Source organism: Gigantopelta aegis, chromosome 10, assembly GCF_016097555.1.
Source record: "Gigantopelta aegis isolate Gae_Host chromosome 10, Gae_host_genome, whole genome shotgun sequence".
Classification (NCBI taxonomy): Eukaryota; Metazoa; Mollusca; class Gastropoda; order Neomphalida; family Peltospiridae; genus Gigantopelta; species Gigantopelta aegis.
In genome coordinates, this window is record NC_054708.1 from 89,262,410 (window position 1) to 89,290,002 (window position 27,593).

The following is a 27,593-nucleotide window of genomic DNA, read 5'->3' on the forward strand; positions in this document are numbered from 1 at the left end:
AAAGGAAAAGTGTAGGTGCATTGTGATACAGGTGTAGTTAAAGGAAAAGTGTAGGTGCATTGTGATACAGGTGTAGTTAAAGGAAAAGTGTAGGTGCATTGTAATACACTTCTACTTTTGGAGGAAAAGTGTAGGTGCATTGTGATACAGGTGTAGTTAAAGGAAAAGTGTAGGTGCATTGTGATACAGGTGTAGTTAAAGGAAAAGTGTAGGTGCATTGTGATACAGGTGTAGTTAAAGGAAAAGTGTAGGTGCATTGTAATACACTTCTACTTTTGGAGGAAAAGTGTAGGTGCATTGTGATACAGGTGTAGTTAAAGGAAAAGTGTAGGTGCATTGTGATACAGGTGTAGTTAAAGGAAAAGTGTAGGTGCATTGTGATACAGGTGTAGTTAAAGGAAAAGTGTAGGTGCATTGTGATACAGGTGTAGTTAAAGGAAAAGTGTAGGTGCATTGTAATACACTTCTACTTTTGGAGGAAAAGTGTAGGTTATCGGTGAATACACCTACACTTTTAACAAAAGAAACCATAACAACAAGACATGAAGTGGGGTATAAATATATATATATATATATATATATATATATATATATATATATATATATATATATATATATATATATATATATATATATATATATATATATATATATATATTTTTTTATATATTTTTTTGTTTTTTTGTTTTTTTTAAATAAAATATACTAAAGTAGACATTGCATGTTTTCACATTAGTGCAATTGCATGTAAGTGATGTTACATTTTGACCGTCATGAGCAAACTAATTCTAACCCAGAGCAGGGGTTTAAAAATCCCATCGCCTGACACCCGTACCAAGTGGAATTTTCATGCCGGCCAAGTAATTATGTTAACTGCATATGCCCGATGACAAGTAACTAATTGTAGGACCTAATTTTTAAAATTTTTTTACATTTTTTTACAAATCTCGGTAAAACCTTTGGAAAGAGTTCCGATCGTTCGAGCATTTACATAGCTCTAAACTCTTGCCAATGCGTTAACACACTAAAACGGAAAACAATGTGTTGAAAAGTTCAATAACAACTTTAGAGTTATTCCCCTTTTACTATCGACTAAGATTGGTAATTTCTGCCACTGAACGTTTGCCTGAATTCGTACAAGTAATCGGTTCGATGATCTTCAAACTTGGAGATAGCGTCCAATACGCTTTACAGCTTATGTATAGGGCAATGTCTGAGTAACACTCCATTCCTGAAAAATAATGGAGACGAGTCCCATTATTTTTCAGGAATGGAGAATTACGAGGTATTCCACTACTTAAAATACACCACTGAGTAATAATTTTATGTGAATATGTGTTAGTATGGAAATTAACACCAATGATTTTGGTGGGTTAATTAAGTAGGGTTTCATCTCTCCATTACTGAAAAATAATGAAGCGTTGAGACAATACTGTGACTTCGCAGGTGTATTTTAAATAAAAATAAAATATGCATGCCTTGTGAATGCAATCAAAATGTTTAATCCTTGCAAAAATTGTCATATTCAAATTATATTAGACGTTAACACGGTGGACTCTGGAATCTACTCTTTGCAAATGAACGGGGGCATAAAGCATGTTTATAATTTCCGAGTTCACTTGAACAAAGCATAAATATTATGAATTGTATTCTTATAAACGTTGCAAGATATTTTAGTTTAGATATCATAAACCTTGTAGCAGAACATACTTAATGTTTTACAGTACTTTGCAAATGTAAATCTACGTCCGTGTAAAATGAACGGGTAAGGTGAAGTTAGATTTCACTAGCCCTACGCCATAATCATGATGGTGTGATGCCCTCTAAGCGTACATGAATATATATTTTTTTTCTGCTTTATTAATAGATTTTAACAAATAAATTATGCTCAATAAACTAAAAATACACAGCTGCAATCGATGTACAACCCTGCACTCAGAGCCTTTAAATATTCTGTTCAACTTATGATCTTTTAGTCTTGTTTACATGGGCCTAGGCTTAGGCCCAAATGAAAAACGATAACCCTACTCAGTATGAATTTGTCTAAAAAGTATGGGTACTGTAATTTTAATATTAGATACCCATTACTATATGGATATTTTTCACATTCAGTGAACATTGTAGGCTCACAGGTAAACTAGTCTTAATATAACATCAGATTCAAAAGCAAAGTGAAATTTTATGTACTTTAAGGGTGTATACTACCAAATCAAATCCATAGACAACAATAGTAACATATGAGGCTGAAACTACCTGCAGCATATCAATCGACATAAACACCATGGATAGAAATACTACCACCCCTCACCCTTAAAGTGAATCAGAAAATAATTGGGGGTTAACCTGCTCATTTCAGAGATAACGGGCAGCGTCTATGGCTACCCTAGCTCTGCCAAAAATTTGAGTACTTTTTTTTTTCAGGTATCCCATACAAGTTTCAGGCACAAGGCTACTTGACACAGTGGTACTAGATGAAATATAATTGCATACATTTTTTGCACAGATAAAACTTTTTTTTAACAACCGACATTCACATTTACCACCAATCACAGGACTTGTGGTGTTCACTTCTCTATCAAAAGTTGGGTACACTTAGTACTTTAAACATGGCAGTATTCATGGAGAATGAACTAAATGACAGAATAAGAGAGAAATGGGAAGCAATAACGATGTACAATTTTGATTTTGTTGCTATTTTAACAATATTTGATCTATGGGCCTACAATGTTCACTGAATGTGGCAAATATTCATACAGTAATGGTGTGGAATATTAAAATTGCAGTCTCCATAGTTTTTAGACAATTCCATATTCATTAGGGTTATTGTTTTTTTAGGATCACTTACATTTTGTTGTTACTTACTTTTTTTAATCTGTTGCTATTCTAACAACATCTGATCTATGTGAGTGAAATGTTCACTGAAGGTGGCAATATGCATGTGGTAATCAGTGTTCTAGCTAGCATTTTCACAGGCTGCTCATTTAATTGCTCGACATTTTAACGTGAAAGTCATATGGTTAAGGCATGTGCTGCATATGAATTAATTTTTGAAATACATGTACATAAAAAATCATACATTGTTATTTTTGTTTTCCAGCTTCTTTTTAATTTAGTATCCTTTTTGGGGGGGGGATGGGGGGGGCAACAAATTATTATCATTAAATTTGGATTTTTTAATGAAAAAGTACATTCATGGCCATAGTACCAATGCACTAAATATAGACACAATTAAGCCATAATTAATAATTACTAAATGTCAGATCACCTAAAAAAATATCCTATTATTATTTTTGTCTATTGTGTGTAGCATTTATACCATTTAATACCATTCATAAATGAAATAATTAAAAGAAATCTATGAATGAAAAAATAATGTGTCTATAGCTTTATCATATACTGTTACATATCAAGTTTGACTTTCATGACGATTTACCCTATATTGACAGAGTTATGGCCCTTGAACTTAGGACATACAAAAATTAGTTTTTCTGACTTTTCTCCCAATGGTGATATTTTGTATATAGCTTTTTCATATTGTGTTACAAATCGAGTTTGACTTTCCTGGCAATATACCCATATTTCATAGGAAGGAAGGAAATGTTTTATTTAAGGATGCACTCAACACATTTTGTTTATGGTTATATGATATCAGACATATGGTTAAGGACAACATAGATATATAGAGAGAGGAAACCCACTGTCGCCACTTCATGGGCTACTCTTTTTGATTAGCAGTAAGGGATCTTTTATATGCACCATCCCACAGACAGAATGGTACATACCACGGCCTTTCTTACACCAGTTATGGTGCACTGAATGAGAAATACCACTGGGCTACATCCTGCCCACATACATGTATTTCACAGAGTTATGGCTCTTCCAAACTTAGCAGATATAAACATTTGCATTCCAGACTTTGTTTTTCAATGCCTGAATATATTACGATGGAATTTTGTGTATAGCTGTATCATGTACTGTTACAGATCAAGGTTAACTTCCAGGGCGATTTACCCATTTTTCACAGTTATGGCCCTTGAACTTAGGAGATATGAAAAATGTGTTGGGCCCAGTAGGGGACATGTATTGCATTAGCAGAACTCTCAGAATGCTGGTTAATCATTGGCCTGCTACATTTTTCCATTAGCAGCAAAGGATATTTTATATCCACTTTCCCATAGACAGTACAGCACATACCATGGCTTCTGATATACCAGTTGTAGGGCATTGACAGGGATGATGAAAAATCCAATCAGAAGATAGGTCCACTGAGTGTTTGATCCTATGAATTAGATCCCACCACTTCTCAAGCAATGAAGACAACATACATGTACAATACTTAGTAAGTTTTTCAGATAGACATGTAGGCCCACACAAATTCACTCAGCATTGATTAGTTTTGCATCCTCAAAGCAAATCCATAAACCCAACCATTTACTTTACAGATTAGCTGCCAGTGCTGAAACTATTCTAAACAGGGTTTGTAAAAACCGTACCACTGTATGTTGTCTTCTATATAGCCTTAGTGGCTATAACATTTTTATTAATATCAGCAGGCCCGTGAAGTTTTGTATGTACCTTTGCCTGCATGGGGGACACATACCCTGAAAAGGACAACCCCTGTTGTCCAGCTCTTTCTCCCAGCATATTGGTTTAAACAGACACACCCTCTAAACCAGGCCGGAGTACACCCATTTTACACAAAAAGCACTACTTTTGCATGGGCCGGAATTACCACAAACAAGTCTTCAATGTCAGCAAGTTACACATGTTTACAAACTACATGCTATCCCCTGTCACTTCAGTCAAACAGTTGCCACTTCATAGCTGTCTGCCATGAAATAATCACAGTCAAACAGCAGACTACTTGTGCGGTGAAACTTACGGATTTTGGACAACCAAATGGGAAGATAACTGTAATCTGAGGCCTATCAGTCCATTTTTCCCCCTAAAAACTGGCCCACACTAATGCATTCCAATGATATACATATTAAAGCAATGCTCAGTAAGTATCGGGATGTCACCCCCCCCCCTTTAAACTGAGAGTATATAGAGGATGTGTTAAAACACTACCACAGAGCCTTGCCATGGCCAATTTTAGCAATGGAAACTTGAGGGACACCAACTTCAAAATGTAATAACTTTATCAAATTTTGGAATTTCTTCATACAATGAGCAGCTATTTTTTCTTCTACATATGTTCTATGTGCACAGTGTTGTCTTGGAAAGATTTTGAAATATTTAAAGGAAAAAAAATCAATCATTAGATTTTACTTCATTTTTAATGAAATATTAAACTTAAATTTAAATTTTTGAAAAAAAATTAAATCTAAAACTGTAAAATTTTGCATTTTAGATATGATAAGTGGAGGCTTAGTAAAGATATGGTGACTGAATTCATGATACATTGTTAAAAATGTGTCAGAGGGATGGTGAAAGTCACAAAATTGGGGCCATTTGCAACAAAGTTTTACACACTAATTTCAGGGAAAATTAGACATGATAGGCCTCAGATTCAATTTTGACCTGCTGTATTTACTTGATCTACTTCATTTACTGTATTAGACATGTAGCCACTTTGTAAAAGGCAAAACAGTCCATATAAATGCATATTAATATGAATATGCCCTACAGATATTACTTAGGTATACACCATAATATGTTTTTTGTTGACGACAACTTTGAAAATGAAGATTTTGTCACAAAATGCTGATATAAATCCTACCAAGAGGTACTTGCACCATATTTTTCAGTTTCCAGTGATAACTGTCAACAAGTGTAGTCATGTGCCAGTGTCTTGGATACCTCAGTGTAGTATTTCTTGATTGGAAGGATGTTTGTAGTAATGATCACTGAATATGCATTATGGATTACTCTGCCATATGTATTACAAGCCAAATGTTAACCTTTTTGGCACATTTTCTGCAATAAACTTGACAAGTATACCAGCATCTGATTACTGAACCCAATAAATACATTCAGACAGCAAAGAATATTAGCCTATTAGATTTTCTAAGGATGAAAGACCATTTTTGAAAAATGACTGAAGTGTGTAATTTACATAAATGTAGGTGAAATGTATTATTAGAGTACTTAATCTTGTTAAAAACTGTATACTATTTATTTAAAGTGTTTAATTACATTTAGTAGTGATATATTCATTATATTTAGATCTTCTGTCCAATTGCAATAATTGAGAAACTCATTAAAATTCAATATGTAAAAAAAAAAAAAAAATCTCAATATTGACTAACAAAATCCAACTTTTGCTCTTTTTTACCAAATTATTAGCTCAAAACTGTTAAAAAATAGTGCAACAACCTGTAGTAACATCAGAGGTCATTTTATGCTATTTTGGAGGATATTGAAATTTAAAAGTTGAAAATTTTAATTTTAATTTTTTATAAATTCAAAAAAAAAGTTTTTTAATTTAATAAAATATTTAGAAAATAAATAAATTAGTTTTCATATTCCTTGTGGTATTCACAATCAGTCTGTGTAATTTCACCTCTCTGGTTATAATACTTTCATCAGAATCAAGCATTTAACCGGTGTAATGTGTGAACTATATCAGGCCTCAGACCACAATTAATTTCGCTATATGTTTCTATATAGCCTTAGTGGCTATAACATTTTTATTAATATCAGCAGGCCCGTGAAGTTTTGTATGTACCTTTGCCTGCATGGGGGACACATACCCTGAAAAGGACAACCTCTGTTGTCCAGCTCTTTCTCCCAGCATATTGGTTTAAACAGACACACCCTCTAAACCAGGCCGGAGTACACCCATTTTACACAAAAAGCACTACTTTTGCATGGGCCGGAATTACCACAAACAAGTCTTGAATGTCAGCAAGTTACACATGTTTACAAACTACATGCTATCCCCTGTCACTTCAGTCAAACAGTTGCCACTTCATAGCTGTCTGCCATGAAATAATCAGTCAAACAGCAGACTACTTGCGCGGTGAAACTTCCGGATTTTGGACAACCAAATGGGAAGATAACTGTAAGCTGAGGCCAACTTCAGCGTTTCTTGATTTGTGTCAAGCCTGATGACATCTGTCACAAATTCCCTTCCAGATTTGTTTGTTAAAAACCTACCCATTAACAAATAAGCATCAAGGGAAATTAACTGCAGCCCTTTGAGAATGTTTTGGGTCTTGTACAGAAGTGCTTGGGATTAGAGCATTCTCCTCTACTCCTGGATTTCTGCTGCCATGACTACAACCATTAGAATTAACATCTTGAAGAATCTTATCATCTTCACTGACTTGGAAGTTGTCCTGAAGGATGAGACTATACCTTTAATCATTGTTGTATAACAACAGGACTTCATTATTTACCAATCGTTTCATAAAGTGTCAAAATTAACAGGATTATTGTTTATTTTTTACATCATTGTTTTTATAACTTCCATTCATGTGACATCAATTACCCCCTCCCAAACATCTATTCTAAACAGTCCTGATGTCTAGATATATACAACAAGAGGAAGGAAATGTTTTTATTTAATGACGCTCTCAACACATTTTATTTACGGTTATATAGCATCGGACATATGGTTAAGAACCACACAGATATTGAGAGAGGAAACCCGCTGTCACCACTTCATGTGCTACTCTTTTTGATTAGCAGCAAGGGATCTTTTATATGCACCATCCCATAGACAGGGTAGTACATACCACATCATTTGATATACCAGCCGTGGTGCACTGGCTGGAATGAGAAATAGCCCAATTGGCCCACCGACAGGAATCGATCCTAGATGGATCGCGCATCAGGCGAGTGCTGTACCACTGAGCTATGTCCTGCCCCACAACAAGAGAAACTAATGACATTACAAATGTGAACAAAACAAATTTTGTCCAGAATGTCACGTGTGTTACCCATTAAGTCACATGTGTTACCCATTAAGTCACGTGTGTTACCCATTAAGTCATGTGTGCGACCCATTAAGTCACATGTGTTACCCATTAAGTCACGTGTGTTACCCATTAAGTCATGTGTGTTACCGTGAGTGTTACTTATGTTGCCATGGTTTGTGGGAAAAGGGTTAATAATTGTTTTTGTTTTTTATTTATCTTGTGCAACAAGCCTTCACTAGATGCTAACAGAGAATCCAGCTTGGCAGCAAATTTTCTCTCAGCTTTGTGCAGTAGAAAACCTTTTGTACAGTAAAACATGACATTTGTATCACCATCCCTGAAAACGGGACGGTATGACTGAAATATGAAAATACAATGAACAGTTGTTTATACAGTTTTGGAGACTGATATTTAGTCCATTGTTGAACACCACTAATTTGGTTTAATTGCTAATAGTTTATGTTTGTTGATAGAGCTACAGTCTTTGCAATGTGGCATTTTTTCCTTCCACTCAAGATACTGTTAAGTAGCTGAAATAGTGGGTAACAGGTTACATATGTGAATTATGCAGTTTAGTTATTTGGGGCCTTACAAACTAACAATAAACCACAATCACAAAGTATGTTTTGGATTTTCACCCGGAGGTTGATGTTTTCATGGAATTGCCCTAATGCATAAAAAAAATTAGGGTCGGCTCTTTTTTTTTCTGGGTAGGGTCTTGTTTCCAGAATTTTTTTTTTTTTTAGGTCCAAGTGACAAATAAACATAACATGATCTTGGAAATATGTAAATTGGAAACACGTCCTCTTCTCCTCTCCCAGAGAGTTCTGTAAGTAATGATAACCCCATACATGTAAGGCCACTGTCCAAAGTTGAAGGCAAATCCCCCACCCATCCCTGATAAGGTGTTATACCATCCGTCTATGGATGTATGCTTTGGAGTTACGATAACCCCATACATGTAAGGCCACTGTCCAAAGTTGAAGGCAAATCCCCCACCCATCCCTGATAAGGTGTTATACCATCCGTCTATGGATGTACACTTTGGAGTTATGATAACCCCATACATGTAAGGCTACTGTCCAAAGTTGAAGGCAAATCCCCCACCCATCCCTGATAAGGTGTTATACCATCCGTCTATGGATGTACGCTTTGGAGTTATGATAACCCCATACATGTAAGGCCACTGTCCAAAGTTGAAGGCAAATCCCCCACCCATCCCTGATAAGGTGTTATACCATCCGTCTATGGATGTACACTTGGGAGTTATGATAACCCCATACATGTAAGGCCACTGTCCAAAGTTGAAGGCAAATCCCCCACCCATCCCTGATAAGGTGTTATACCATCCGTCTATGGATGTATGCTTTGGAGTTATGATAACCCCATACATGTAAGGCTACTGTCCAAAGTTCAAGGCAAATCCTCCACCCATCCCTGATAAGGTGTTATACCATCCGTCTATGGATGTACGCTTTGGAGTTATGATAACCCCATGCATGTAAGGCTACTGTCCAAAGTTGAATCCCTGATAAGGCAAACCCCATACATGTAAGGCTACCCCCCCCCCCCCCCCCCATCCCTGATAAGGTGTTATACCATCCGTCTATGGATGTACACTTTGGAGTTATGAGATGACCACTCAATGAAGAAAGTTAACTCTGTTCAATGTCACATAAAGTATAAGTTTGATTAGCATCCTGCCATTGTTTGACGTAGATAAATGCTCCTCAGGCAAGCACTCTACTGTGTTGGTGTGTGCGTGTGCATGTGTGCCCTAAGTGCTTAAACAATAAAACGTATTCTAGGGATTGCATGCTGCTTTACGTTTGGGACGGTAATACTGACTGAAGACAATAACCAGCATACATTATCTGGATGTTTGGCTTGCTTCCAACGCTCACGAAGATGATCACTGTTGCTGTCCCACTAGGTATCCGTGGTTTGCTAACCCTAACCGTGATGTTGAATGTCTTCAGTACAGGCAACGTGTTTTCTGGTATTGTCAGGATTGGTCCTGTTGAAAGGCAAGAAATAGTGGTTTAACAACACTCTAAAACATTAAAAGTCTGCGTGTGTGTGTGTCTAAGATAGTTAAATATAGTTTTTTTTGTTTAATGTCACAACTAGATCACACTGATTTATTCATCATCGACTACTGGATGTCAAACGTTTCATAATTCTGAAATATACTCTTAGAAAAAACTTGCTGCTACATTTTTCCATTAGTAATCTGGGATCTTTTATAAGCATTTTCACAGTGAGGACAGCACATACTGCAACCTGTGATATAACAGTGGAGTACAGGTTGTGACAAAAGAAACCCAATAGTACATCCTGTGATATACCAGTGATGGACTACAGGCTGGGAGAGAAGAAACCCAATACTACATCCTGTGATATACCAGTGATGGAGTACAGGCTGGGAGAGAAGAAACCCAATACTACATCCTGTGATATACCAGTGATGGAGAACAGGCTGGGAGAGAAGAAACCCAATACTACATCCTGTGATATACCAGTGATGGAGTACAGGCTGGGAGAGAAGAAACCCAATACTACATCCTGTGATATACCAATGGAGTACAGGTTGTGACAAAAGAAACCCAATAGTATATCTTGTGATATACCAGTGATGGAGTACAGGCTGGGAGAGAAGAAACCCAATACTACATCCTGTGATATACCAGTGGAGTACATGCTGGGAGAGAAGAAACCCAATAGTACATCCTGTGATATACCAGTGGAGTACAGGTTGTGACAGAAGAAACCCAATACTACATCCTGTGATATAACAGTGGAGTACAGGCTGGGAGAGATAAAACCCAATAGTACATCCTGTGATATAACAGTGATGGAGTACAGGTTAAGACAGAAGAAACCCAATACTACATCCTGTGATATAACAGTGGAGTACAGGCTGGGAGAGATAAAACCCAATACTACATCCTGTGATATACCAGTGAGGAAGTACAGGTTAAGACAGAAGAAACCCAATACTATATCCTGTGATATAACAGTGGAGTACAGGTTGTGACAAAAGAAACCCAATAGTACATCTTGTGATATACCAGTGATGGAGAACAGGCTGGGAGAGAAGAAACCCAATAGTACATCCTGTGATATACCAGTGATGGAGAACAGGCCGGGAGAGAAGAAACCCAATACTACATCCTGTGATATACCAGTGATGGGGTACAGGTTGTGACAGAAGAAACCCAATACTACATCCTGTGATATACCAGTGTGGAGTACAGGTTGTGACAGAAGAAACAAAATACTACATCCTGTGATATACCAGTGGAGTACAGGCTGGGAGAGAAGAAACCCAATAGTACATCTTGTGAGATACCAGTGATGGAGTACAGGTTGTGACAGAAGTAACCCAATACTATATCCTGTGATATACCAGTGATGGAGTACAGGCTGTGACAAAAGAAACCCAATACTACATCCTGTGATATACCAGTTGGAGTACAGGCTGGGAGAGAAGAAACCCAATAGTACATCCTGTGATATACCAGTGATGGAGTACAGGCTGGGAGAGAAGAAACCCAATACTACATCCTGTGATATACCAGTGATGGAGTACAGGTTAAGACAGAAGAAACCCAATACTACATCCTGTGATATACCAGTGGAGAACAGGCTGGGAGAGAAGAAACCCAATACTACATCCTGTGATATACCAGTGATGGAGTACAGGCTGGGAGAGAAGAAACCCAATACTACATCCTGTGATATACCAAGAGGGAGTACAGGTTGTGACAGAAGAAACCCAATACTACATCCTGTGATATACCAGTGATGGAGTACAGGCTGGGAGAGAAGAAACCCAATACTACATCCTGTGATATACCAGTGATGGAGTACAGGCTGGGAGAGAAGAAACCCAATACTACATCCTGTGATATACCAGTGTGGAGTACAGGTTGTGACAGAAGAAACCCAATACTACATCCTGTGATATACCAGTGGAGTACAGGCTGGGAGAGAAGAAACCCAATAGTACATCCTGTGATATACCAGTGATGGAGTACAGGTTGGGAGAGAAGAAACCCAATACTACATCCTGTGATATAACAGTGGAGTACAGGCTGGGAGAGATAAAACCCAATACTACATCCTGTGATATACCAGTGATGGAGTACAGGTTAAGACAGAAGAAACCCAATACTACATCCTGTGATATAACAGTGGAGTACAGGTTGGGAGAGAAGAAACCCAATAGTACATCCTGTGATATACCAGTGATGGAGTACAGGCTGGGAGAGAAGAAACCCAATAGTACATCCTGTGATATACCAGTGATGGAGAACAGGCCGGGAGAGAAGAAACCCAATACTACATCCTGTGATATACCAGTGATGGAGTACAGGTTGTGACAGAAGAAACCCAATACTACATCCTGTGATATACCAGTGGAGTACAGGTTGTGACAGAAGAAACCCAATACTACATCCTGTGATATACCAGTGAGGGAGTACAGGTTGGGAGAGAAGAAAACCAATACTACATCCTGTGATATACCAGTGGAGAACAGGCTGGGAGAGAAGAAACCCAACAGTACATCCTGTGATATACCAGTGATGGAGTACAGGTTGGGAGAGAAGAAAACCAATACTACATCCTGTAATATACCAGTGAGGGAGTACAGGCTGGGAGAGAAGAAACCCAATACTACATCCTGTGATATACCAGTGAGGGAGTACAGGCTGGGAGAGAAGAAAACCAATACTACAACCTGTGATATACCAGTGAGGGAGTACAGGTTAGCACAGAAGAAACCCAATACTACATCCTGTGATATACCAGTGAGGGAGTACAGGTTGGGACACAAGAAACCCAATACTACATCCTGTGATATACCAGTGGAGAACAGGCTGGGAGAGAAGAAACCCAATACTACATCTTGTGATATACCAGTAATGGACTACAGGCTGGGAGAGAAGAAACCCAATACTACATCCTGTGATATACCAGTGGAGTAAAGACTGGGAGAGAAGAAACCCAATACTACATCCTGTGATATTGTGGGGACCCGAAATTACAATATTGCCAGTAAATTATTTTCGATAAATTATTAAGCTATAATTCAAGTTCGTTTTGTTTAAGCCCCAACGTGCATCGTAGTCTATATTTGTTTACATTGAACAGCGCAATTGTATGTGCCAGGTCAGTGAAACAAGGCCTTGTTTATCGTATAACATTTATACACATAATCATTAGTGTTTATATTATTAGTAGTCACAGATAACTTACCATATCAAGTGTTAATAAGTTGTTAAATTGGCATTTTTATACAGCTGCAAATGTAAATTGATGGAAGCCATGCTTTTGTATGAGTTTCGTTCTGGATTTTTGAGAGTTACTTCCGGGTTTCTGTCACTGCTATTTTTGACGTGAGTTAGGTAAATATTAGTAATTTCAGATATTACTAATGTAACTTATATCTGAATTGGAACGAATATGGAACTTATATTTATTTGTATATATATGCCTAATTGTATTTATTTCGTTCCCATTATAGCATAGTAATTAAGGTGAAAAGGCTTGTAGGGCCTAATGACGTTATCCAGTAGTAAATTATGTCATTGGTTTTCTAACCCGCATTGCTGGATTTACAAATTCTGCAATGCAGGATTGTACCCCACACTGCTGGATTTCACCCCGCTTTGCAGAATGCATACTCGCTCTGCGGAATGCATAATTTTGCAGTGCTGGATATTATCTAGTATTGCTGGATTTTGGTGGGGGTATAAATACGAATCCCACAATGATTTGTCAGTTTCGGTCGATCGTTCGCCCCGATAGGTGGGTTGGGTTTATTAATAGAATACTAAATTACACGGGTTTTACATATGTTAATATTATTGGGATAACTTGTAGAGACCAAACTCACAACCTTAATGATTAGATAATTAATAAAGATTAAAGGGTATTATTTTTGCTATTTATTATTCATAGAATTTAGGGAGATAGTCAGCACCCATTACACAGAAAAGGTGTATGCCCCAGGTGTTGTGGTTTTTATGTGGCAAAGTTTAATGCATATTATATAGACAGGGATTGAGATAAAGAGATGCCTATGTAGTGGAAGTAGGTCTGTGTACCAAAAGTATTTAAAGTGTATATTCTTGCAGATATTGATGTTCTTGGTCCAAAATTAAGTCTATATATATCATAACGTTGGGGACTTAGTATATTAGGAATAATTATTATAGAGCAACTTACTTGTCGCAGGTGAATAATACTCAGTCTTTTAAGGTAATTTAAGAATTGTGGTATATTTCATAGCCTGAAAGTAACTTTGTCATATTTATTTAATTATTTATGTGAATTTTATTACTAAATGAATCAGTGAACATACAGTTCAACTGCGAATGTAATTTGAGGTTATTGTTAACCTTTAGACTACTGGATTAATTTTTAACAAAAACCACGTTGAGTGGGTACAAGTTTATAATTTTTACTCACATATATTCACTTAAATGTTTCATAAATACATGAAATAAAGTTCATATATGAATCGGTGAGTATTATTTTCGTGTCTTTTTTCTGTAATTTTTATTATTTTAGATCGGCTAATGGTGATTAAAATTAGACAAAAAATCGAAAAAGTTGCATTTACTTACGGGCATTTGTGGCCAGCTGTCCAGTATTTATGTCCATTATTCCCGATAACAGTGGTTTTCTGACCAGAATTTATTTTAAAACCCGAACTACGATTCATATTGCAATATTTGGTAATTTTCGTTGTTGGTAAAACGATCAAATTTATTATCAAATTAGCTGTTACAATCAGCTATCGATCCCTGAAAATTACCGCGACGTGCCGCCATTGTTGTCAAGCGAAAATACTTGCCGAAAACCACTTTTTTAACTCAAAATTTCAAGGTATTTTCAATTGAAAAAATCAAAACAAAAACCACCATTTTGAAAAAAAATCTTTTTTCTTTAATTATATTTCCGTTCCCGGTGAGTGTCGTGTGCAAAACGGCGGGAAATATGAATTGGGGAATGCACTGTATACAGTGTACAGTATATCGACTGACGTGACGTCAGGCGAGATATCTCGCCTACAGTAGTCAGAAGGTTAAATAAATATTGTTGAATTTTAATCTTGTTGGTGATCTTTTGCCTTCATAGTTAGTAGTTAAGGCCATTTACAAGGACACCCTCTAATCCAGGGTCGTCACAATATACCAGTGGAGTACAGGCTGGGAGAGAAGAAACCCAATACTATATCCTTTGATATACCAGTGATGAAGTACAGGCTGGGACAGAAGAAACCCAATACTACATCCTGTGATATACCAGTGGAGTACAGGCTGGGAGAGAAAAAAACCAATACTACATCCTGTGATATACCAGTGGAGTACAGGTTGGGAGAGAAGAAGCCCAATACTACATCCTGTGATATACCAGTGGAGTACAGGTTGGGAGAGAAGAAACCCAATACTACATCCTGTGATATACCAATGATGGAGAACAGGCTGGGAGAGAAGAAACCAAATACTACATCCTATGATATACCAGTGGAGTACAGGTTGTGACAGAAGAAACCCAATACTACATCCTGTGATATACCAGTGAGGGAGTACAGGCTGGGAGAGAAGAAACCCAATAGTACATCTTGTGAGATACCAGTGATGGAGTACAGGTTGTGACAAAAGAAACCCAATAGTACATCCTGTGATATACCAGTCGTGGAGTACAGGTTGTGACAAAAAAAAACCAATACTACATCCTGTGATATACCAGTTGAGTACAGGCTGGGAGAGAAGAAACCCAATAGTACATCCTGTGATATACCAGTGATGGAGTACAGGCTGGGAGAGAAGAAACCCAATACTATATCCTGTGATATACCAGTAATGGAGTACAGGTTGTGACAAAAGAAACACAATACTACATCCTGTGATATACCAGTGATGGAGTACAGGCTGGGAGAGAAGAAACCCAATAGTACATCCTGTGATATACCAGTGGTGGTACAGGTTGGAATTACTTGAAAATTATGTTCATGGTACAAAACAATAGATTAACTTCCTTTCTAAATGTCTGCTCTCAGTCTGTGTCTGTCTCTCACCATCTCTGTCTCTATCTGTATATCATTCTCCCTTTCACCATCTCTGTCTCTATCTGTCTGTATATCGTTCTCCCTTTCACCATCTGTCTGTCTCTGTCTGTATATCGTTCTCCCTTTCACCATCTCTATCTCTGTCTGTATATCATTCTTCCTTTCACCATCTCTATCTCTCTCTGTCTGTATATCATTCTCCCTTTCACCATCTGTCTGTCTCTGTCTGTATATCGTTCTACCGTTCACCATCTCTATCTCTGTCTGTATATCATTCTTCCTTTCACCATCTCTATCTCTCTCTGTCTGTATATCATTCTTCCTTTTCACCATCTTTGTTTCTATCTGTCTGTATATCGTTCTCTCTTTCACCATCTCTGTCTGTCTCTGTCTGTATATCATTCTCCCTTTCACCATCTGTCTGTCTCTGTCTGTATATCATTCTCCCTTTCAACATCTCTATCTCTGTTTGTATATCATTCTCCCTTTCAACATCTCTGTCTCTCTCGGTCTGTATATTATTCTTCCTTTTCACCATCTCTGGTTGTCTCTGTCTGTATATTGTTCTCCCTTCACCATCTCTGTCTCTCTCTGTCTGTATATCATTCTCTCTTTCACCATCTGTCTCTCTCTGTTTGCATATCGTTTGTCCCTTTCACCATCTCTATCTCTGTCTGAATATCGTTCTCCCTTTCACCATCTCTGTCTCTCTCTGACTGTATATTATTCTTCCTTTTCACCATCGCTGTTTGTCTCTGTCTGTATATCGTTTTCCCTTTCACCATCTCTGTCTCTATCTGTCTGTATATTGTTCTCCCTTTCACCATCTCTGTCTCTCTCTGTCTGTATATCGTTCTCCCTTTCACCATCTCTGTCTCTCTCTGTCTGTATATCGTTCTCCCTTTCACCATCTCTGTCTCTCTGTCTGTATATCGTTCTCCCTTTCACCATCTCTGTCTCTGTCTGTATATCGTTCTCCCTTTCACCATCTCTGTCTCGCTCTGACTGTATATTATTCTTCCTTTTCACCATCTCTGTCTGTCTCTGTCTGTATATCGTTCTACCTTTCACCATCTTTATCTCTGTCTGTATATCATTCTTACTTTAACCATCTCTATCTGTATATCATTCTTCCTTTTCACCATCTCTGTCTTTATCTGTCTGTATATCGTTCTCCCTTTCACCATCTCTGTCTGTCTCTGTCTGTATATCGTTCTCCCTTTCACCATCTGTCTGTCTCTGTCTATATCATTCTCCCTTTCACCATCTCTGTCTCTGTCTGTCTATCTGTATATCATTCTCCCTTTCACAATCATCTCTATCTCTGTCTGTATATCTTTCTCCCTTTCACCATCTCTGTCTCTCTCTGTCTGTATATCGTTCTCCCTTTCACCATCTCTGTCTCTCTCTGTCTGTATATCGTTCTCCCTTTCACCATCTCTGTCTCTCTCTGTCTGTATATCGTTCTCCCTTTCACCATCTGTCTGTCTCTGTCTGTATATCGTTTGTCTCTATCTGTATATCGTTTATCCCTTTCACCATCTCTATCTCTGTCTGAATATCGTTCTCCCTTTCACCATCTCTGTCTCTCTCTGACTGTATATTATTCTTCCTTTTCACCATCTCTCTCTGTCTCTGTCTGTATATCGTTTTCCCTTTCACCATCTCTGTCTCTATCTGTCTGTATATTGTTCTCCCTTTCACCATCTCTGTCTCTCTCTGTCTGTATATCGTTCTCCCTTTCACCATCTCTGTCTCTCTCTGTCTGTATATCGTTCTCCCTTTCACCATCTCTGTCTCTCTGTCTGTATATCGTTCTCCCTTTCACCATCTCTGTCTCTCTCTGTCTGTATATTATTTTTACCTTTCACCATCTCTGTCTGTCTCTGTATATCGTTCTTCCTTTCACCATCTCGGTCTCTCTCTGTCTGTATATCATTCTCCCTTTCACCATCTCTGTCTCTCTCTGTCTGTATATCGTTCTCCCTTTCACCATCTCTGTCTCTCTCTGTCTGTATATCGTTCTCCCTTTCACCATCTCTGTATCTCTGTCTCTGTCTATATATCGTTCTCCCTTCACCATCTCTGTCTCTATCTGTCTGTATATCATTCTCCCTTCCACCATCTCTGTCTCTGTCTGTATATCGTTCTGCCTTTCACCATCTGTCTGTCTCTGTCTGTATATCGTTCTGCCTTTCACCATCTCTGTCTCTATCTGTATATCGATCTCCCTTTCACCATCTCTGTCTCTCTCTGTCTGTATATCGTTCTCCCTTTCACCATCTCTGTCTCTCTCTGTCTGTATATTGTTCTCCCTTTCACCATCTGTCTCTCTGTCTGTATATTATTCTTCCTTTTTACCATCTCTGTCTGTCTCTGTATATCATTCTCCCTTTCACCATCTCAGTCTCTGTCTGTATATCGTTCTCCCTTTCACCATCTCTGTCTCGCTCTGACTGTATATTATTCTTCCTTTTCACCATCTCTGTCTGTCTCTGTCTGTATATCGTTCTACCTTTCACCATCTTTATCTCTGTCTGTATATCATTCTTACTTTAACCATCTCTATCTGTATATCATTCTTCCTTTTCACCATCTCTGTCTTTATCTGTCTGTATATCGTTCTCCCTTTCACCATCTCTGTCTGTCTCTGTCTGTATATCGTTCTCCCTTTCACCATCTGTCTGTCTCTGTCTATATCATTCTCCCTTTCACCATCTCTATCTCTGTCTGTATATCGTTCTCCCTTTCACCATCTCTGTCTGTCTCTGTCTGTATATCTTTCTCCCTTTCACCATCTCTGTCTCTATCTGTCTGTATATCGTTCTCCCTTTCACCATCTCTGTCTCTATCTATCTGTATATCGTTCTCCCTTTCACCATCTCTGTCTCTATCTGTCTGTATATCGTTCTGCCTTTCACCATCTGTTTGTCTCTGTCTGTATATCGTCCTCCCTTTCACCATCTCTATCTCTGTCTGTATATCATTCTTCCTTTCACCATCTCTATCTCTCTCTGTCTGTATATCATTCTTCCTTTTCACCATCTCTGTCTCTATCTGTCTGTATATCGTTCTACCTTTCACCATCTGTCTGTCTCTGTCTGTATATTGTTCTCCCTTTCACCATCTTTATCTCTGTCTGTATATCGTTCTCCCTTTCACCATCTCTGTCTCTGTCTGTATATCGTTATCCCTTTCACCATCTCTGTCTATCTATCTGTATATCGTTCTCCCTTTCACCATCTCTGTCTCTATTTGTCTGTATATCGTTCTGCCTTTCACAATCTGTCTGTCTCTGTCTGTATATCGTTCTGCCTTTCACCATCTCCGTCTCTATCTGTATATCGATCTCCCTTTCACCATCTCTGTCTCTCTCTGTCTGTATATCGTTCTCCCTTTCACCATCTCTGTCTCTCTCTGTCTGTATATCGTTCTCTCTTTCACCATCTCTGTATCTCTGTCTGTGTATTATTCTTCCTTTTCACCATCTCTGTCTGTCTCTGTCTGTATATCATTCTCCCTTCCACCATCTCTGTCTCTATCTGTATATCGTTCTCATTTTCACCATCTCTGTCTCTGTCTGTATATCGTTCTGCCTTTCACCATCTCTGTCTCTATCTGTATATCGATCTCCCTTTCACCATCTGTCTCTCTCTGTCTGTATATCGTTCTCCCTTTCACCATCTCTGTCTCTCTCTGTCTGTATATTATTCTTCCTTTTTACCATCTCTGTCTGTCTCTGTATACCATTCTCCCTTTCACCATCTCTGTCTCGCTCTGTCTGTATATTATTCTTCCTTTTCACCATCTCTGTCTGTCTCTGTCTGTATATCGTTTTCCCTTTTACCATCTCTGTCTCTATCTGTCTGTATATTGTTCTCCCTTTCACCATCTCTGTCTCTCTCTGTCTGTATATCGTTCTCCCTTTCACCATCTCTGTCTCTCTCTGTCTGTATATCGTTCTCCCTTTCACCATCTCTGTCTCTCTGTCTGTAATCGTTCTCCCTTTCACCATCTCTGTCTCTCTCTGTCTGTATATTATTTTTCCCTTTCACCATCTCTGTCTGTCTCTGTATATCGTTCTTCCTTTCACCATCTCTGTCTCGCTCTCTATATCATTCTCCCTTTCACCATCTCTGTCTCTCTCTGTCTGCATATCGTTCTCCCTTCACCATCTCTGTCTCTATCTGTCTGTATATTGTTCTCTCTTTCACCATCTCTGTCTCTCTGTCTATGTATTATTCTTCCTTTTTACCATCTCTGTCTGTCTCTGTCTGTATATCATTCTCCCTTCCACCATGTCTGTCTCTGTCTGTATATTGTTCTGCCTTTCACCATCTGTCTGTCTCTGTCTGTATATCGTTCTGCCTTTCACCATCTCTGTCTCTATCTGTATATCGATCTCCCTTTCACCATCTCTGTCTCTCTCTGTCTGTATATCGTTCTCCCTTTCACCATCTCTGTCTCTCTCTGTCTGTATATCGTTCTCCCTTTCACCATCAGTCTCTCTGTCTGTATATTATTCTTCCTTTTTACCATCTCTGTCTGTCTCTGTATATCATTCTCCCTTTCACCATCTCTGTCTCTCTCTGTATATTGTTCTCCCTTTCACCATCAGTCTCTGTCTGTATATCGTTCTCCCTTTCACCATCTCTGTCTCGCTCTGTCTGTATATTATTCTTCCTTTTCACCATCTCTGTCTGTCTCTGTCTGTATATCGTTCTACCTTTCACCATCTTTATCTCTGTCTGTATATCATTCTTACTTTAACCATCTCTATCTGTATATCATTCTTCCTTTTCACCATCTCTGTCTTTATCTGTCTGTATATCGTTCTCCCTTTCACCATCTCTGTCTGTCTCTGTCTGTATATCGTTCTCCCTTTCACCATCTCTATCTCTGTCTGTATATCGTTCTCCCTTTCACCATCTCTGTCTGTCTCTGTCTGTATATCTTTCTCCCTTTCACCATCTCTGTCTCTATCTGTCTGTATATCGTTCTCCCTTTCACCATCTCTGTCTCTCTCTGTCTGTATATCGTTCTCCCTTTCACCATCTCTGTCTCTCTCTGTCTGTATATCGTTCTCCCTTTCACCATCTCTGTCTCTGTCTGTATATCGTTCTCCCTTTCACCATCTCTGTCTCTCTCTGTCTGTATATCATTCTCCCTTTCACCATCTCTGTCTCTATCTGTCTGTATATCGTTCTCCCTTTCACCATCTCTGTCTCTCTGTCTGTATATTATTCTCCCTTTCACCATCTCTGTCTCTCTCTGTCTGTATATCGTTCTCCCTTTCACCATCTCTGTCTCTCTCTGTCTGTATATTCACCATCTCTTATCTCCCTTTCACCATCTCTGTCTCTCTCTGTATATCGTTCTCCCTTTCACCATCTCTGTCTCTCTCTGTCTGTATATCGTTCTCCCTTTCACCATCTCTGTCTGTCTCTGTCTGTATATCGTTCTTCCTTTCACCATCTCTGTTCTCCCTTTCACCATCTCTGTATATCATTCTCCCTTTCACCATCTCTGTCTCTCTCTGTCTGTATATCGTTCTCCCTTTCACCATCTCTGTCTGTTCTCCCTTTCACCATCTCTGTCTCTCTGTCTGTATATCGTTCTTCCCTTTCACCATCTCTGTCTCTCTCTGTCTGTATATCGTTCTCCCTTTCACCATCTCTGTCTCTCTCTGTCTGTATATCGTTCTCCCTTTCACCATCTCTGTCTCTCTCTCTCTGTCTGTTCTCCCTTTCACCATCTCTGTCTCTCTCTGTCTGTATATCGTTCTCCCTTTCACCATCTCTGTCTCTCTCTGTCTGTACCTTTCACCATCTCAGTCTGTCTGTGTATTATTCTTCCCTTTCACCATCTCTGTCTCTCTGTCTGTATATCATTCTCCCTTTCACCATCTCTGTCTCTCTCTGTCTGTATATCGTTCTCCTTTCACCATCTGTCTCTCTCTGTCTGTATATCGTTCTCCCTTTCACCATCTCTGTCTCTCTCTGTCTGTATACCATTCTTCCTTTTTACCATCTCTGTCTGTCTCTGTCTGTATATCATTCTCCCTTTCACCATCTGTCTGTCTCTGTCTGTATATCGTTCTCCCTTTCACCATCTGTCTGTCTGTATATCGTTCTCCCTTTCACCATCTCTGTCTGTATATCTCTGTCTGTATATCTATCTCCCTTTCACCATCTCTGTCTGTCTCTGTCTGTATATCGTTCTCCCTTTCACCATCTCTGTCTCTCTCTGTCTGTATATCGTTCTCCCTTTCACCATCTCTGTCTGTATATTATTCTTCCCTTTCACCATCTCTGTCTGTCTCTGTCTGTATATCATTCTCCCTTTCACCATCTCTGTCTCTATCTGTCTGTATATCGTTCTCCCTTTCACCATCTCTGTCTCTCTCTGTCTGTATATCGTTCTCCCTTTCACCATCTCTGTCTCTGTCTCTGTCTGTATATTCTTCTTCCTTTTCACCATCTCTGTCTGTCTCTGTCTGTATATCGTTCTCCCTTTCACCATCTCTATCTCTGTCTGTATATCGTTCTCCCTTTCACCATCTCTGTCTGTATATTATTCTTCCTTTTCACCATCTCCGTCTGTCTCTGTCTGTATATCATTCTCCCTTTCACCATCTCTGTCTCTCTCTGTCTGTATATTATTCTTCCTTTTCACCATCCATCTCTGTCTGTATATCATTCTGTCTTTCACCATCTCTGTCTCTCTCTGTCTGTATATTATTCTTCCTTTTCACCATCTCTGTCTGTCTCTGTCTGTATATCATTCTCCCTTTCACCATCTGTCTGTCTCTGTCTGTATATCGTTCTCCCTTTCACCATCTGTCTGTCTCTGTCTGTTTCTGTCTGTTTATCGTTCTGCTTTTCACCATCTGTCTCTCTCTGTCTGTATATCATGCTCCCTTTCACCATCTGTCTGTCTCTGTCTGTACATCATTCTTCCTTTTCACCCTCTCTGTCTGTCTCTGTCTGTATATCGTTCTCCCTTTCACCATCTGACTGTCTCTGTCTGTATATCATTCTCCCTTTTCACCATCTCTGTCTCTCTCTGTCTGTATATTATTCTTCCTTTTCACCATCTCTGTCTGTATATCGTTCTCCCTTTCACCATCTCTATCTCTGTCTGTATATCGTTCTCCCTTTCACCATCTGTGTCTCTCTTTGACTGTATATTATTCTTCCTTTTCACCATCTCTGTCTGCCTCTGTCTGTATATCGTTCTCCCTTTCACCATCGGTCTGTCTCTGTCTGTATATCGTTCTCCCTTTCACCATCTCTATCTCTGTCTGTATATCGTTCTCCCTTTCACCATCTCTGTCTCTATCTGTCTGTATATCGTTCTCTCTTTTCACTCTCTCTGTCTGTCTGTCTGTATATCGTTCTGCCTTTCACCATCTGTCTCTCTCTGTCTGTGTATCATTCTCCCTTTCACCATCTGTCTGTCTCTGTCTGTATATCATTCTCCCTTTTCACCCTCTCTGTCTGTCTCTGTCTGTATATCGTTCTCCCTTTAACATCTGTCTGTCTCTGTATGTATATCGTTCTCCCTTTCACCATCTCTGTCTGTATATTGTTCTCCCTTTTCACCATCTCTGTCTGTCTCTGTATACCGTTTTCCCTTTTCACCATCTCTGTCTGTCTCCGTCTGTATAGCATTCTTCCTTTTCACCATCTGTCTGTCTCCGTCTGTATATCATTCTCCCTTTTCACCATCTGTCTGTCTCTGTCTGTATATAGTTTTCCCTTTTCATTATCTGTCTCTATCTGTCTGTATATCGTTTTCCATTTTCACCATCTCTGTCTGTATATCATTCTCCCTTTTCACCATCTGTCTGTCTCTGTCTGTATATCGCTCTCCCTTTCACCATCTTTATCTCGGTGTGTCTGTATATCGTTCTCCCTTTTCACCATCTGTCTGTCTCTGTCTGTATATCGCTCTCCCTTTCACCATCTTTATCTGTCTGTCTGTATATCGTTCTCCCTTTTCACCATCTCTGTCTCTGTATATCGTTCTCCCTTTCACCATATCTGTCTCTCTCTGTATATCATTCTTCCTTTTCACCATCTCTGTCTGTCTCTGTCTGTATATTGTTCTCCCTTTCACCATCTCTGTCTCTATCTGTCTGTATATCGTTCTCCCTTTTCACCATCTCTGTCTCTCTCAGCCTGGATATCGTTCTCCCTTTCACTGTCTCTGTCTCTCTCTGTCGAAATATCGTTCTCCCTTTCACAGTCTGTCTCTCTTTGTCTAGATATTGTTCTCCCTTTCACCGTCTCTGTCTCTCTCTGTCTAGATATTGTTCTCCCTTTCACCATCTCTGTCTCTCTCTGTCTAGATATCGTTCTCCCTTTCACCACCTCTGTCTCTCATTGTCTAGATATTGTTCTCCCTTTCACTGTCTCTGTCTCTCATTGTCTAGATATTGTTCTCCCTTTCACCGTCTCTGTCTCTCATTGTCTAGATATTGTTCTCCCTTTCACCATCTCTGTCTCTCTCTGTCTAGATATCGTTCTCCCTTTCACTGTCTCTGTCTATCTCTGGCTAGATATCATTCTCCCTTTCACTGTCTCTCTCCCCCCCCCTCCCCCTTTCCGCCCTCACTCATCCTTATCTCGTCTTATAGCTCAACATCTTTTCTTTTAGTAAGATAATTTATATTAAAAAATTAAAATGAGCTAAATATGGATAACTGGAATGTTTGTTTGGTTTAAAGTACATTTTGAATGTTGTTTTAGTATAGAATGTTAGTATCAGTGTATTGGAATGTGTAACTCACCAGTTTGGCAAATATAAGTTAGTTATGTTAAAATCACCAGAACGGAACTTCAAGTTACCTAAACTTTGATTTAATATACAATATATGCATGATGCATGTGTGAGTATTTTTGTGCACAAAAACGATGGCCGACATCAACGACAAAATTACATTTTCTAGGGTACCCTCGAACACTGACGACAAAATTACATTTTCTAGGGTACCCTCGAACACTGGCGACAAAATTACATTTTCTAGGGTACCCTCGAACACTGATGACAAAATTACATTTTCTAGTGTACCCTCGAACACTGGCGACAAAATTACATTTTCTAGGGTACCCTCGCACACTGGTGACAAAATTACATTTTCTAGGGTACCCTCGGACACTGGTGACAAAATTACATTTTCTAGTGTACCCATGAACACTGGTGACAAAATTACATTTTCTAGGGTACCCTCGAACACTGACGACAAAATTACATTTTCTAGGGTACCCTCGAACACTGGTGACAAAATTACATTTGCTAGGGTACCCTCGCACACTGGCGACAAAATTACATTTTCTAGGGTACCCTCGAACACTGGTGACAAAATTACATTTTCTAGGGTACCCTCGCACACTGGCGACAAAATTACATTTTCTAGGGTACCCTCAAACACTGGTGACAAATGAGTAGTGGATCCCAGTATTTTCACTGTTACCAGTTAGTTTCACATTCAGGACATACTAGGTCATCTAAAAAACATTTAGAGTTGGGGGGGGGGGGGATGCATGAGGACCCTATGTAGCCCATGGTCTAATACACACATGCACAACATGTAGCAAAGATGAAAAATTTACAAGTTCTATGACATAATAAAACAAAACTTTTAAGTACCTTGGTGTGGAAACATACATTTCATCTGTGACTTAAAAACACACAATTCATGAAGTGAATTTACTGGCTCACACAACCACTCATAACTGAAATGAGAAAACAAAACCAGGATACATGCTGATGTATACTACTCAAAAGAATTTAAGGGTCAAATTTTTTTAACCAAATAAGTTTCAGAGTGTATTAGATTGATGATGTAAACTACACCAAATTTTTATTTTATTGTTCCATATTTACAAAAAACCACAAATAAACGTCACTGTATACAAGAAAGTCACATGACATGCTGTCAAAGTTGAAGGTTGTCAAACATGGATTTTACACATTAGAACATTCGTTTAATAGTGTGTGAATCCATCCCTGGCACGAATACACTCGACACATCGTTGCCTCATGCTGTTGATCAGACGTCTGAAGAACTTTTGGGGAATGGCCTGCCACTCTGCCATAAGAAGTTGACCCAGATCATGAAGGTTGGCCGGAGGGGCATGGTTATCCCGAACTCTCTTGCCTAATTCGTCCCAGGCGTACTCTATTGGGGCCAAGTCAGGCGAATATGCTGGCCAATCCATCCTGGCGATACCTTGTTGTCTGAGAAAGTCCGTTACCACCCTGGCGCGGTGGGGTCTGGCATTGTCATGAATTAGATGCAAATTAGTCGAGGTCTCGGCACTAGGTTTATTGACATTTAAGCAAACGTACTTGGTTGACACTCCATGATTGACGTATGCATTCATAGTCATCAAATAAAAACATTTCAATGGCAATTTAACACGGAAAGCTGGCCAGCGTTCAGAAAACAAAAAACGTTAGGCATAACTTTATTTTGATGTAAGAACATCCACAATGATGTCATTCGAGTTTGACGTCATTTCCATTCAAAAATACACCGCGCCACATATTCTTACGTCATTTGAATATCTAGTAATGGCGGACTGGAATTAAAGTTGCGTGTACAGTTTACAAAAACACGTTGTATTAAGCTTGAGCTTATATGATAAAGAGATTATTACCCTCGTGTATTTTGATATCGTCAATATCATATATTAGGAATAAAAATAATGTATTATGCTCACCAGAGGCTCGCATAATACAATTTTATTTCCTAATATATGATATTGACGATACCGAAAAACACTCTGGTAATAACCTATATATATATATATATATAATATCCACCAAAAAATTAAAACTTGCTAGAAAACAAATCACACTTAGACTGTTTGATCAAGTACATACTGAAGTTTGTGAAAGCACATTTCCCACAAATTCTGAAAACTCATTTCCCACAATTCCTGAAAACTCATTTCCCACATTCCTGAAAACTCATTTCCCACAAATCCTGAAAACTCATTTCCCACAAATCCTGAAAACTCATTTCCCACAAATCCTGGCTTTTTATGTTTTGACTGGACCTTGATTAATCAAGGATTGATATAAAAATACAAAATCTGCCACCAATATAAGTTCTTCATTGTAATATTTATTTTGAATTGATTGGAGTATCCTGTTGCTTTAATCCCATACATGAATGAATATTCATCAGTACAAATGATTAAATCATGCACTAGATGGGTTTTTTTTGGTTCATTATGACTTATAGAGTGGCACATTGTTGGAAATAAATACTAATTTCCTCTTACAAATACTATTTTCTTCTTCCAGTTCATAGCAATATTTATTACCCCAGCAGGCATTCATAACCAGGAAAATAATAATCACGATTTAACCCAGTTTGATTTAATTGGCATGTAACAAAATGGATGCAACATGCTTAATAAAGAAAGAAATGGTTTTTATTTAACGACGTACTCAACACATTTCATTTACTGTTATATGGCGTCAGACCACACAGATATTGAAAGAGGAAACCCGCTGTTGTCACTTCATGGGCTACTCTTTTCGATTAGCAGCAAGGGATCTTTTATATGCACCATCCCACAGACAGAGTAGTACATACCACGGCCTTAGATATACCAGTCGTGGTGCAC

At 38.6% G+C, this 27,593-nt stretch overlaps 1 protein-coding gene across 3 annotated transcripts in view; it reads right to left on the minus strand.

The window, feature by feature from the left end:
* LOC121383076 (polycystic kidney disease protein 1-like 2) overlaps nt 1–27,593 on the minus strand; it is a 307,953-nt gene that overhangs the window by 220,945 nt on the left and 59,415 nt on the right. For all 3 annotated transcript variants that reach the window (XR_005959252.1, XM_041512850.1, XM_041512851.1), the window contains exons 6-7: nt 25,603–25,688; nt 9,735–9,882 (exon numbers count right to left, since the gene is read on the minus strand). Coding sequence is in view for 2 of the 3 variants with exons in the window: in XM_041512850.1 (XP_041368784.1) it covers nt 9,735–9,882; nt 25,603–25,688 (234 nt within the window). In the remaining variant the exon portion in view is untranslated. The remainder of the gene's footprint in view (nt 1–9,734; nt 9,883–25,602; nt 25,689–27,593) is intronic.